The 13,683-nt window shown below is 36.9% G+C and overlaps 1 protein-coding gene across 5 annotated transcripts in view; it reads left to right on the plus strand.

The window, feature by feature from the left end:
* The window catches only part of Kiaa0825 (KIAA0825 ortholog), a 427,087-nt gene that overhangs the window by 46,476 nt on the left and 366,928 nt on the right, over positions 1 to 13,683 (plus strand). For all 5 annotated transcript variants that reach the window (XM_045133785.1, XM_045133788.1, XM_045133787.1 and 2 more), the window contains exon 3: positions 10,555 to 10,723. In XM_045133785.1, the coding sequence (XP_044989720.1) occupies positions 10,555 to 10,723 (169 nt within the window). The remainder of the gene's footprint in view (positions 1 to 10,554; positions 10,724 to 13,683) is intronic.

Raw genomic sequence — 13,683 nt, forward strand, 5'->3', positions numbered from 1 at the left:
GGTTACCCTTTTTTTTTTTTTTTTAACTTTTAACTTTCTTGAGACAGTATCTTACGTACTCTGGGCTGGCCACATACTCACTGTGCCGCTGAGGGTAACCTTGAAATTCTAATCCTCCTCTCTCCTCCCTCCTGCACCCTTGCTGGAATCACAGGAGTGTACCAGCATGCCCTGTTTCTGTGGTGCTGGTGCTCAGTCAAGGGTCTTCTGCTGCCCAAGCCTTCTGCCTAACTACGCCCTGGTTATTAATGTGAATAAAAACTAGAAAATAGAGCAGTATCTCCGGTATGCAAATTCGATCATCACATCATTATTAATGGCTTCATAGCATTTAAAATACTGATGTCTGGATTTTCATTAATACATTTAGAGACAAGTAGCCTTGTTTGGATAATAAGGGCAAAAATTAAAATTTTGATGTTAAAGCATGAAAATAAAATGGTAGTATAAGATCACAGTTGCTAAATTGCTAAAAACAGAGCATGGAAATAAATAGTTTTGAAGCACACTGGTAATCCCATTGTTTTGGAGGAAGAGGCAGGAGGACAGCAAAGTTCCAGGGTTGTCTTTGTTCTATAGTAAGTCTCTGCCACAAATAAAGCAATAAAAATAATTTGCACAATTTTGTCATTTTATCTTTATCTCACTTAATTGAGAGGGTAGGGCTCAGACTTCCCAGTCCAGACTTCCTTAGCAACCCTAAAACTAGTGTTTCCAAACCCTATAGGAAGCAGGAACAGGAAAGGGCATTCCCAGGAATGCAGGCGCCTCACTTGTGTGAATGTCAGCAGATATGGGTTACAAATGCGCAGACCACAGTAAAAAGTCTACTCTGTAATTACAGGTATAGCATTTTTTTTTTTTTTTAAAATGTGAGTCTGAGCATGGTAACGCATGCCCTGAATCTCAGCACTCTGAAGGCAGAGGTAGGATTGCTGCAAGTTCAAGGCCACCCTGTGACTACATGGTAAATTCCAGGTCAGCCTAGGATAGAGTGAAACTCTACTTCAAAAACCAACAAAAAAAAAAATCATCATAATAATAAATAAACAAATAAAAATTGAGAGCTGGAGAGATTGCTTAGTGGTTATGGCACTTTCCTGCAAAGCCAAAGGACACAGGCTCAATTCCCCAGGACCCACATAAAGTAGATGCATGTGGTGGCACATGCATCTGGAGTTCCTTTACAGTGGCTGAAGGCCTTGGCACACCCATTCTCTCTTTGTCTCTCTCTCCCTCTCTCTCAGTCTCTCTATCTGTTTCTTCCTTTCTCATACAAATAAAATAAATTTTGAAAATTTCAAAAATGTAGGTGATGATTTAGTTGATTCAAGGAAAGTTAAGCAAGCAAATGAAATGTTTCTATATTTTTCTTCCTGTTTACAAACATTATTTGTGGAGTTATAATTGAAAGCAAAATTTTCTCTTTTTTCAGAAATCATTTATTATCATTATTACATTTATTATTGACTAAGCATTAAACAAGAATCTTACAGGTATCATTGCCAGTCTATCAAGAGATTACAAAGACAGAAAGGAATTTACAACCTCTTATAGCCATACAGACACAATCATTCTATAACTTACCAACATAAACAATAACTTCAAGTTGAAAACTTCACAATACATTTTTTTGTCACATAAAGTTTACTCTAACTTTACCATAGTATTTGGAGAGAACAAATTTCTTGCTTTAAGAAGAAATTTGCAAATCGCAGTAAAATGTCCACGAAAATTAGGCTATTAATGCTCCCACAGAACTGGGAGTTTGAGGAACTGTATCTCTTGATATTTGTGTTTCAAAAACATAGTTTCCAGCTTCTTGAGAAGGACATTCCTGGGCCACAAGGCTGACAAAAGGCATATCTAGGCTTCTAAGGAATTCATGTCCAAAAGAAAAAATAAGGTACTCACAATTAAGTTTTTAAAAATAAACATTTTAAGGAAAAGGAGAGGAGGTAAATCTTTTCCCTGAATTTTAACAAGGAGAATTAAACTTCAATTTGTATTTGCCCTTATAGTATACATATACTTATCTATATATTTCAAAGAGAACATATATGTAAGATATAACCATGATGTTAAGTATAGATCCAATATTATATATTAGTATAAAATAACTATATAAGACAATAGCAAAATTTTGTTTTTAGTCAATTTTGTGTCATGTATTTATATAATGCATGATAGTTTCTAACCTGAAGGATTTATAAATTAAAATAACATTAAATAAAATAGATTAACAAGCCATCTATTTATATAAAATACAGAGGTAGTTGTATTTTAGTAGAAATCTTTTTATATCTTATTTTAAAAAATATTTTTATGTATTTATTAATTCGAGAGGGAGAGAGAGATTGTGTGTGAGAGAGCAAAAAAGGTAAAGAGAGAGAGAGAGTGGGTATTCCAGGCCTCCAGCTACTGCAAACAAACTCCATACACATGTGCCACCTTGTGTATCTGGCTTATGTGGGTACTGGGGAATTGAACCTGGGTCCTTAGGCTTCACAGGCAAGCACCTAACCACTAAGACACTCTCTCTTTGCAGCGTAGAAATATTTTTTTATAAATAAATACTTTTTTAAAAAGATTTTTATTTATTTATTTGAGAGTGAGAGAGAGAGAAAGAGGCAGATAGAGAGTGAGAGAGAGAATGGGCGTGCCAGGGCTTCTAGCTGCTGCAAACGAACTCCAGCACGTGCGCCCCCTTGTGCATCTGGCTAACATGGGTCCTGGGGAATCGAGCCTCGAACCAGGGTCCTTAGGCTTCACAGGCAAGTGCTTAAACGCTACGCCATCTCTCCAGCCCTTAAAATATTTTTTGTTTATTTTTACTTATTTATTTGAAAGTGACAGACAGAGAGAGAAGGAGGCAGATAGAGAGAGAATGGATGCATCAGGGCCTGCAGACACTGCAAATGAACTCCAGATGCATGGGCCCCCTTGTGCATCTCGCTAATGTGGAACCTGGGGAATCAAGCCTCCTTAGGCTTCACAGGTAAGAGCATAACCACTAAGCCATCTCTCCAGCCAGAAGTATTTTTCAAAGGATTAACTTCTCCCTTCACATTTGGCTTCATCAAAACCAAGCAAGTTGGCTCTCTCTCTCTCTCTCTCTCTCTGTGTGTGTGTGTGTTCCCCTCTCTTTCTCTCTGACGCTCTCAAATAAGTAAATAAAAAATAAAAACTAATATTTTTATTTAAAAGAAATAGCAAGTTAGGTTAGAGAGATGGCTCCACAGTTAAGTACACTTCCTACACATGCATGAGGACCATCATGAACCTGAAACCCAAGTTTGAATCTACACATCCCACCTACACAGCTGCATGTGGCCATGTGTGCCCGTCACGCGTTCTGTAGGAGGGAACGCAGACCAGGCAGTTGTGAAAACAGCAAGCTGCAGAACAGAGACCCAGGCTCAAGTCAGAAGTGCCAGGAGAGTGACGGACTGTCACCAGGCATCTGCTAAGGCCATGGTAGGTAAGATCCCCTGCAGCAGGAGCGTGCAGGAGGCCCTGCAAGGGCACACACAGCTGCGTACACCCCACACACATGCACACGCACACACATTGCAGACACACAAGCAAAAGGGGCAAAAAGAAAGTTGTTGTACTGGTACTTTTGTTCTCACTTAGTTATTTGCTAAAACATTTGTATTTACTTTCCTGCTCTGCTTGGTCAATAAAAATCATATTTGAAAGAAGAATAATGATTAAAGTATTGTATTCTGCATTCGTAAATTATTGCTTAGGCGGAAATTCAGATGTTAGTGCTAAAAATATACAGCAGAAAATACAAGGGTATAAATTTAAATTAAAAGTAGTTTATTGCCCACTTATTAACAACAACAACAAAAACTTAGTGCAGAGCCACCACAGGTGTCCATTGATCTTCACAAGGGATAAAATAAGGGAGTAACTGCTTGGCTATATACTACATTTAGAATCAACTCTATTTTTCATCAAATTCAATTATGTTTTTATTATACTCTAGAGAATAAACATAGTGTAGGGCACATATATTTTTAAAAATAAAATACTGAATAGTAACTATGGTTCGAGGGAGTGTAAATCATTTATGCACTTATTTATTGCCTTCTAACAGAATAGCTTTTAGAAAATTGTATGTTATGACGAATCAGTTATGCCATACTTACGCTGCAGTCGTGAATTACCCTTGGCATTTTTGTGTTCTTACAGTGGTACTTATCTCGCACTGGTGTGCATTGAGTAGGCAATGAACATCTGTATGATAGGGATTTTCCACAGTACTTTTAAATGACAAAAACATTAGCAATTCCTTTTTAAACTTTTTACACTTGAATTTTTAAAGCTGTATTTCTTACAGTGACCCTAACATCTTAAGTGTGAATTCATTCCCTCTTCTTAATATCATCAAATTTTATGAGCCACAAGGCCTTTCCCAACACCAAAGCATTGATTCACCAGAATGGACCAGTGCGCTCTGAGGTCACTGAACCTTCTTCACCTTTCCTTCATTCTCTCAATCCATTCTCACTTTATATCCTTACCCCACAAGTCAGAGCTACGTTGCTGGTTGTTCTAAGGGGAGAAGTCAGTGGCAATGAATCATTTACTTGGAACATATATCAAAATGGATAGCAAGAGAGAGCAAATAACCTGCCATGGAAGAGTGCTATGTATTCTGTACACACAGACTTAGTTTGCTCACTGAAAACTGTACCAAGCCCTGCGATGTTTTCTGAGCTGACTGGAACATATAGTTTAGTAAGGTACTGGGGTACAGAAGTTCCTTGGGCTCACAGCATGATACAGAAGGACTTTTGTCCTCTTAGTGTTCAGGTGGACAGATAACATTGTACCCTAAAAGCTTATTTTCTCTTGTTGTCTAATTATGGGCATCCTCTGCATGTACCTCAGAAAGCACATTTTGCTGATACTGATAGAAGATGTAAATTTTTTTTGTTGTTGTTTTTTGTTCTTCAAGGTAGGGTCTCACTCTAGCCCAGGCTGATCTGGAATTCACTATGGAGTCTCAGTGTGGCCTCGAACTCATGGTGATCCTTCTACCTTTGCCTTCCGAGTGCTGGGATTAAAGGCGTGAGCCACCACGCCCAGCAAAAGATGTAAATTTTTGAATAAAACTCCATAAAGCACAAGAAGTGCCATCAGGGAAAATACCATTTGTCTTAATTCAGAACATGTGACAGGGGAAGGATATGATATTGTGAGAGAATAGTAGATAACTTATTTCTATGATTTAGCTATACTTAGAAGATATTTATCCCATAGATTCACTTATACTTCACATAATGCTTAATATTTTTCAGTTATATGTGAAAAAGGTCAGCCTGAGCTAGAGTGAGACCTTACCTTGGGAAAAAAAAAAAAAAGAATACTGTTCCATCGGACCTGGGGTGGGTGATAAATTGGGGATCAAAAGCTAGTGCCATTACTTCATACTTTAGAGACTTTTTCACTTTAAAGGCCTAATTACTCATCACTGTGTTACCACTATATAAAATAGTCCTGGTACATGGTATGCTGGAAGGCAGCCAATAAGTGTGAGTTAGGCATGCTTGTCCAACTTCTACAGCAAGGGCTTTGTCCACTGAGCCATGTCCCCAGTCCTGTTTGTGCTTTTAAGTACGTGTGACAGAACTGAAAAGACTTTTCCTAAAACCGAAATTACGTTGTAGATAATATGCATCACCAAATTATCAAAAATATTAAAGCTCATTTTAATGTTTGGGTTTTCCATGGTATAAAGTCTTTGAACTTTGTTTATGACTTCTATCCTGATTTAATATATAATTTTTGAAAGTATCCTAACATTCTAATACTCTAGAATAGAAAACACATATATGTATTTTCAACGACTTTTATGTCAGAAAAGCTTTTGTAAGTTTTACCAGTATAATCATTTTTGTCCTTATAACTACTTTATTACTGGAAAGACTATATTTTAAATCCTGCAGAGCCTTTATAATAAAGTTAAGCTTCAAGAATCTATGTTATAATTCATTTCCTTCCTTTCTCTTAGCTTCTGTCCCTACCCCCTACTACATTGGTCCATTCATAATAGGTGCTTGGCTACTGTTACTATTTAATGCCATCTGTTTAGTTATATGACAGGATTTTGAAGTGTGTGTGTGTGTGTGTGTGTGTGTGTGTGTGTGTGTGTGTGTGTATCAATGTGTAGTTATGGCCATAATAAAAATGAATACATACTTTTTATACAGAAAATAAATATAGTTTTAATGTGAAACAGCAGTGAGGTTAAATGACCAGTACAAATGTTAGTGAATTTTAAGTGCAGTGATTCTACTGATTTTCTTAAAGTTCAATATAATGTCTTTTACAAGGACAAGCCATTTCTGTACCTCCTGCAGGCACACCTAGTGTTTTCCCCTGTGTACTCCTTAGCACGTTGCACACACTTCTTATCAGATTTTACTGTGTTGTGGTTATTTATTTACAGGTCTCTCGTGAGGCAGAAGGCCTTTTGTGATGGGATGATGTCTTATTCACGAAGGATGATGTGTACCACGGTGCCTTCCACACAGCCAGCACTCACGTTATGCTTATCAGATATAATGTCCCTATTCAATGACTGGTCTTTACAATTATGGAATCTAGGAGCAACTGCTGAATGAAAAACTTTCCATAGATTGTTTTTTAGAAAGCATACCTACTGTTTCCTTTTTAAAAATGGTTTGTAACGTGCTTTATAAACCAGCCTCTCAGAAATGCATCTACTTATACAAATGATTGACATGGATAATTCAGTCATTATAATGGAAGCACATTGGGATTGAAATTTATAAGAAATGTTGAAACATATAAAAAGGCATTTAGTATAAGAACCCATGTGCATACCACTCAGTTTGAAGAAGGAAACACTATTAGTTCTCAACGTTCCTCTCCCCAGCCTCACCTCATGTCCATCCCCACCCCGTCAGAGGGAGGTGCTGGGCCACCCAGTGTAGTTCCTCACACTTTCACTACTCATGGTTTTAGTGCTAAGCAATAGGTAGCATTATATGGACTGCTTTCAGTTTATTAGATAGATGGCACCATACTGTACCCTTTTGTGCTTTTTCTTTCCTAAGAATTATATTTCTTAGCTTTATCCATGTTGATAAGTGTAATTCTACTTTAAGTGGCATTATTATTATTACTGATAAAGCTAAGCAGACCTAGCTAAGCCAACTCGTGTTTTAGAATTTAGATTATTTAGAAAGCAAGCCTAATAATATTTTTAGACCCTTTAAATTTTGCCCTAATGTTTGGGATAGCTGGTCATTACTTTTCTTGACATGACAATATCAAGTCAAGGAAGGAAGGAAGGGTTTTTATTTTATTTTATTTTATGTTTGGCTGACAGTATGAGAGTATAGCTCATAGTGGGAAGACTAGGAAGTACAAAGGAACTGGTCAGGAAGCACAGAGAAATGAAAGCTGCTACTGGGGTCCCTGTTTTCTTTTTATTCCGTCAAGGACCTCAGCCCATGGCATGGTCCCACCCACAGTTAGAGTGGGTCTTCTCATCCCAGTTAACCCATTCTAGAAACACTTTCACAGACATGCCCAAAGATTTATCTACTAGATCATTCTAGATCCTGTTAAGTTGACAATTGCATTAACCATCACAAGATCTAAAAATAAAAAGTGCTAATTGTATTTCTGTTTTTTGAATTAGCTTGGTTATATTTTCATGACAACCTTGCTTCCAAAGAAAATTGGAAGCAAATTGCAGATAGCCAGAAAATACTTAATTAAAATACTCAGTAGTGTATTATTTTAGAAAAACCTAGACTGAGATCTTGTATCATCTAAGAATAAAGACCTCCTTCTATCCCATCAGTAGTGTTACTGTACATACTTAAGAATAATATTTGAAGGTACTATCTTTTAAATGTTCAAAGTTAATTTTAATGTATGTTGACCTCCCTTAAATTGTTAGTTTCCATACCCACATACCCAGCTGACATTCATGTTAAAATTTAAAACCATCCTTTTATATAGCAAATAGACATGAAATTGCATGATTGACTTTTTAAACAAGATACGTGGCTAGTGAATGGCAGATTGACAAGATACTTAAAGCCACCTAAAACTGAAATCAGGTGACGGGAGGCTCAACTGTCTCTGAAAGTAGTCCCTTGAAGTGCAGTTGCCTAATCCCTTTATCAATGTTTGGACAAATTACTAAAATATCTAGTACTCCAAAGGCTTTGCCCTACTTCTAAATTGTAGATTTTGGCCTCTACCCAGATTCAGATGTTAAAGATTAGCCTGAAAGCTGCTTGAAGCAGAGTTAGAATAGCTGCTGAGCCTTTCCAAGTCACATTGCTGAGGTCTATTAGGTTTCACTGAATGAGACACATGAGGATGCTTTAATAAAAACCTTTGATAAAGGCTCCGTAGAGTTAAGATGTATGCCTACAGCATCATGTTTCTTACTCCATAGAAGTGCTGTGTAACTTAGAAAATACACGTCTACCTGTCGTCACACTTAGAAATGCTATTTCTGAATAAGACTCTCCCATCAGGAGATTGAGCACCCTTGGCCAGAGGAGCTATTATTTATCTTTTAAGGCCTTTATTTTAATAAAGAGCTCTTTGATTCTCAGAATTTTTTTTCAAGGTAAGCTACCTTGAATTCATCCACGCTCAGAAGCCAGCTGATAAGCTTTGCTCTAACTTCTACCACATATATTTTATAGGTTACCCACATCTGATGACTTTCAAAGAGACTTTTATTAACATCAATTTTAATAAGCAGAGCTTGGTTTCTAAATTCCTCATGGTTCTGTCCTGTGGAACCTATAACTAATAGCAATTATATTTTCAAAACAGTAGTTATCTTTTTCTTTGCTCAATCTTTCTTGATCCTGTTCAGAGACAGTTGTGTCGTTGGGGTTCAGCTGCCCAGGAACTTGGTTTATAGGCTTTCTTGCACTTTAGGCATGCTGCCATCAGGTGGTGGCAATATGTCATGTCAGTGGCACCTCAGATGGCATTCTGCTGCAGGTCACCAGTTTACTCCACAAAACTTTATAATCATGGATGCACAGAGTTATATATGGAAATTAAAACAGCAGCCTATATGTTATTTTATGTGAACTAAGGATGCTTTGAATGGAATTTTTAAAACAGATACATATTGTAAACCTTAACTGGATTCTTATCATTTTGATAAATAAGGTATTTCATCTTTATTTTTTACCTTATAAACACTTATAAAATAGAGAAAAGTAAACTTCATCTAATTTCATCACCCAGTAAGATCACTATTAACATTTTGTTTCATTTCCTGTCCTTTTTATTCAGTTCAGTTTTTAGTATGTGCTTGATTTGGTTATTAATTGGATGGCAGCAAAAGTATTGAGCCACCCTAATATTGCATATACAGGTCTTGAAGCTATAAACTCTTCGTAACTGCTTTATGACTTAATATTCTGTTGACTGAAAATTTCCATATGGCACCATTCACCTTTTGTTATATAACCAGTATGTGTCTCTGATTCTCATGGTCATCAGTTGTACCCTCTGCTTTCTACCCACTGTTATTGTTGCATTACATCTGTGCCTCATATTTATTTTAACACAATATAATTTCTTTTTTAATATTTTAATTATTTGAGACAGACACACAGAAAGAGAGAGAGAGAGGCAGAGAAAGAGAAAATGGGCACAACAGGGCTGCTTATTACTGCAAATGAACCCCAGATGCATGTGCCACCTTGTGCATCTGGTTTTATGTGGGTACTGGGGAATCAAACCTGATCCATCAGGGTTTGCAAACATGTACCTTTAACCACTGAGCAATTTTTCCAGCCCACAAAAGAATTTCTAAATCATCTCTAAGTAGGTAGATATATAATATTTCCTGTATTCAATTCTTTCTGTCAAAAATTAGAACTTCTGGGATGGAGAGATGGCTTAGCAGTTTTGGTGTTTGTCTGCAAAGCCAAAGGACCTAGGTTCGATTCCCCAGGACCCATTGTAAGCCAGATGCACAAGAGGAAGCACATATCTAGAGTTCGTTTGCAGTGGCTGTAGTCCTGGCACACCCATTCTCTCTCTCTCTCTCTCTTCTCTCTCTCTCTCTTCTCTCTCTCTCTCTCTGTCTCTCTCTCCCTCTCTTTCTTCCTCTTTCTCTCTGTCAAATAAATAAATAAAAATAAAATATTTTTTAAAAAATTAGAACTTCCTAGCTGGGCATGGTGGCGTACACTTTTAACTCCAGTACTCAGGAGGCAGAGGTAGGAGGACCACCTTGAGTTCAAGGCCACCCTGAGACTACATAGTGAATTACAGGTCAGCCTGGATCCAGAGTGAGAACCTACCTCGAAAAACTAAAACAAAAAGAAAAATTAGTACTTCCAGTTTTCAAATAAAAATAAAAATTTATATTCTCCTTGCTATTGCATTGCATGTCATATAAATATTTAGTAATTTTGTAGATTGTACTTCTATACCATATACAAGTATTTAAGGACCTATAATATGAGATGAAGCTATTATTAACTTTATACGAAAATGATTTTTGTCTTTTTGTTATAGCATAGAACATTGCATCAAACAAATACAGTCTGAAGTTAACAAGCAGTGTCCAGATGTGCAGCTGCAAACAAGCAGTGACTGTCTAGAATGGCTAACTAACTACAGTTACGACACATCTAAGCCACCATCAGTCCCCCATGGAGATTTGATAAAATTCTTCAAAACATTGGTAAAAAAAAAAAAATTGTCATAAAGTGTGGGATGGGTGAACAGGAAATATAGTTGATTGAATTCTTACATGTAAATGTTTATTTTATTGACAGCTTGTCATATGTAGCAGTTTTGTCTTGGTGTGGTTTCTGTTCCTATGCCTCCCTACCGAAACCTATGCCCACTTTTTTTTTTAAACCATGATTATAAAAGTTTATAGAAATGGAGATTTATATAATTTCTGGGTGACTTGGGGTATGACACATAGCAAGCATACAGATATCACAAAATATAGTGATGTGTACTGCAGTTGTCTACCAGAGAAGCTCATATTCATTATATGTTATGTTCCTTCACAAAATATGTTTTGTATACTCAGTATTGAAGACAACAGGATCCTCATGATTATATCTACTCTAAGTGGCCTTAGCTCTCACTATGCATTCCCAACCTATTGTCACACTCAGTTTTTCTTTTAATTGAGGAAACAATTCAATTTATTTATTTATTTATTTATTTATTTTTGAGGTAGGGTCTCACTGTAGCCCAGGCTGACCTAGAATTCACTATGGAGTCTCAGGGTGGCCTCGAACTCATGGCGATCCTCCTACCTCTACATCCCGAGTGGGACTATGGTATACCTGGCAAGGAAACAAATTTTTTAAGATCACTGTAAATTAATAGAAAATCAGTATGGTGGTCATTTTTTCATGCTGGCTACCCTCTACATTAGAGAAGTGTTCATCACCTTCAGCCAGGACAGTTGCTTTATTATACCTGCAGCAACAATGTGAGTAGGTTATAACAACAGATACCTACAGAGACCGCACAGTTATTAGAGAGAAGGATTGCAGGATTTCTGTAGCTACGGTTTACAATTGAGGGAGCTGGGGGCACTGTTTTTGTCTAAACATAAAAAAAATCAACAACTATGGCAGATGTAGAAAATATCTTGAGGATGTAGATGGCTTAGGACTACAGAATCATGAAAATCGATTTTGGCTATTGTCATTATTGCTGTTGACCCTTTAGTGCTTATGAAGTAACACAAGAAAGAGGGAAAAAAGCTCTATATGCCTTGAAGCCATAATCTTTTAAGAAAATCCGCTGACCCATTACCTCTTGAAGGTGGAGCCTTGAAGAATAAATATGGATATAATTATCCCTTGAATTTCTATTAAGAGCCATGTGTGTTAAATTCCATCAATGTTGATGTAATAATGTTTTCTCATTTAATTAAAAGCAAAAGTTTTTAATTATCTTTTAATCTGTCACACATAAGCCATTCTGTATTCATTGTAGGGCAAAGTCCGCCTTAGTTTTGTTCAGACTCATGAAGCTGTCAGTCTTGTGCCAGGCCCGTGTTTTGTTTTGTTTTTTTACATATTGATCATGTTATTCTGAGGGTGGAACCACAGTACTAAAACATACCCAGATTTAAATGAGTTTGTTATTAAGTTTTGACATGCTAAATGTGTGAATCTTGATTTTTTTTCATAAACCTATTTTTTTATAAAACTGTATTAATTAGGTATTTAAATAAGAAACAGAGGTTCTCATTATGGCAATTATGCTGAAGTTATTTTCAACATCTGAGTGATTATACAAGACACGTGTTTTCCATTCCAGTAAGTGACCGGTTATTGTTTGATCCCGCATCTGCAGCTGTTAGCTGACTTCTGGAACCCAAAGCCGAAGCACTCACTGTTGGGGATTTGCCACATAGAATTCACCTTAGCGCTGGTGGGCTTTGGACTCAGCCTAAGGTTATTTCTTTTTCAGAAGTTTTTTTTAAAAAAGAAAGGGGGCTGGAGAGATGGCTTAGCAGTTAAACGCTTGCCTGTGAAGCCTAAGGACCCCAATTCGAGGCTCGACTCCCCAGGACCCATGTAAGCCAGATGCACAAGGGGGCGGATGCATCTGGAGTTTGTTTGCAGTGGCTGGAGGCCCTGGCACGCCCATTCTCTCTCTCCCTCTGCCTCTTTCTCTCTCTGTCTGTCACTTTCAAATAAATAAATAAAAATTAAAAAAAGAAAAGAAAAGTAGAACTAAAAATTAGGAGACATGGTGGAAAGAAATTGCAAATAGGTTACTGACACATTATGGTTCTCTAGAATTGACTAAAAAAATTCAGAAGAGAATGAGAATACAGATTTATTCTTGGTCCTATGCTTTATTATCTGGGATGTTTCACATAAGTTGTCCATATCAGGAAATTGGAATTTGGGGTTCTATACATTTTTTAAATTATTTATTTATTTATTTATTTGAGAGCGACAGACACAGAGAGAAAGAAAGATAGAGGGAGAGAGAGAGAGAATGGGCACACCAGGGCTTCCAGCCACTGCAAATGAACTCCAGATGCATGCGCCCCCTTGTGCATCTGGCTAACGTGGGACCTGGGGAACCGAGCCTCCAACCAGGGTCCTTAGGCTTCACAGGCAAGCGCTTAACCGCTAAGCCATCTCTCCAGCCCAAGGGTTCTATACATTTTAATCATGGAGTTTTCATTATGAATGAACTAGAGATTGTACAGAAAATTCCTTTTACAAAGCAAAATATACGTATTTAATATAATTATTATAAATAGAATATTAAATTTGGCATTGAAGAGTACAAATTCAAGAAATTTGTCTAGTTGTTTATACTTCTGAAATACACATAATACCTGTAATATTTTTATTAATAAGAAATTTCAAAGCAAGACCACTTTTAGTGCTGCTTGGGTCTTGCTTCCATTTCTTTCATAGCAGCTTGTTTCTGCTTAGAGAGTATAAACTAATTTCAACATCTTCTGAAATGGATATAATTAGGAAAGGCAGCATGTAAGGAGAATGTTTGTGTGTGTGTGTAGTTCAAAGTCCAAGAATAAAGTAATTTTTTCTTCCTTTATTATTCATAATTATGTCTGCCATTGTTTTCTATCAGCACAGGAAGATTAAAGGAATAATTCCTTATCATCTTTGGGGGAGCCTTTCT

This window comes from Jaculus jaculus, chromosome 14 (assembly GCF_020740685.1).
Source record: "Jaculus jaculus isolate mJacJac1 chromosome 14, mJacJac1.mat.Y.cur, whole genome shotgun sequence".
Lineage (NCBI taxonomy): Eukaryota > Metazoa > Chordata > Mammalia > Rodentia > Dipodidae > Jaculus > Jaculus jaculus.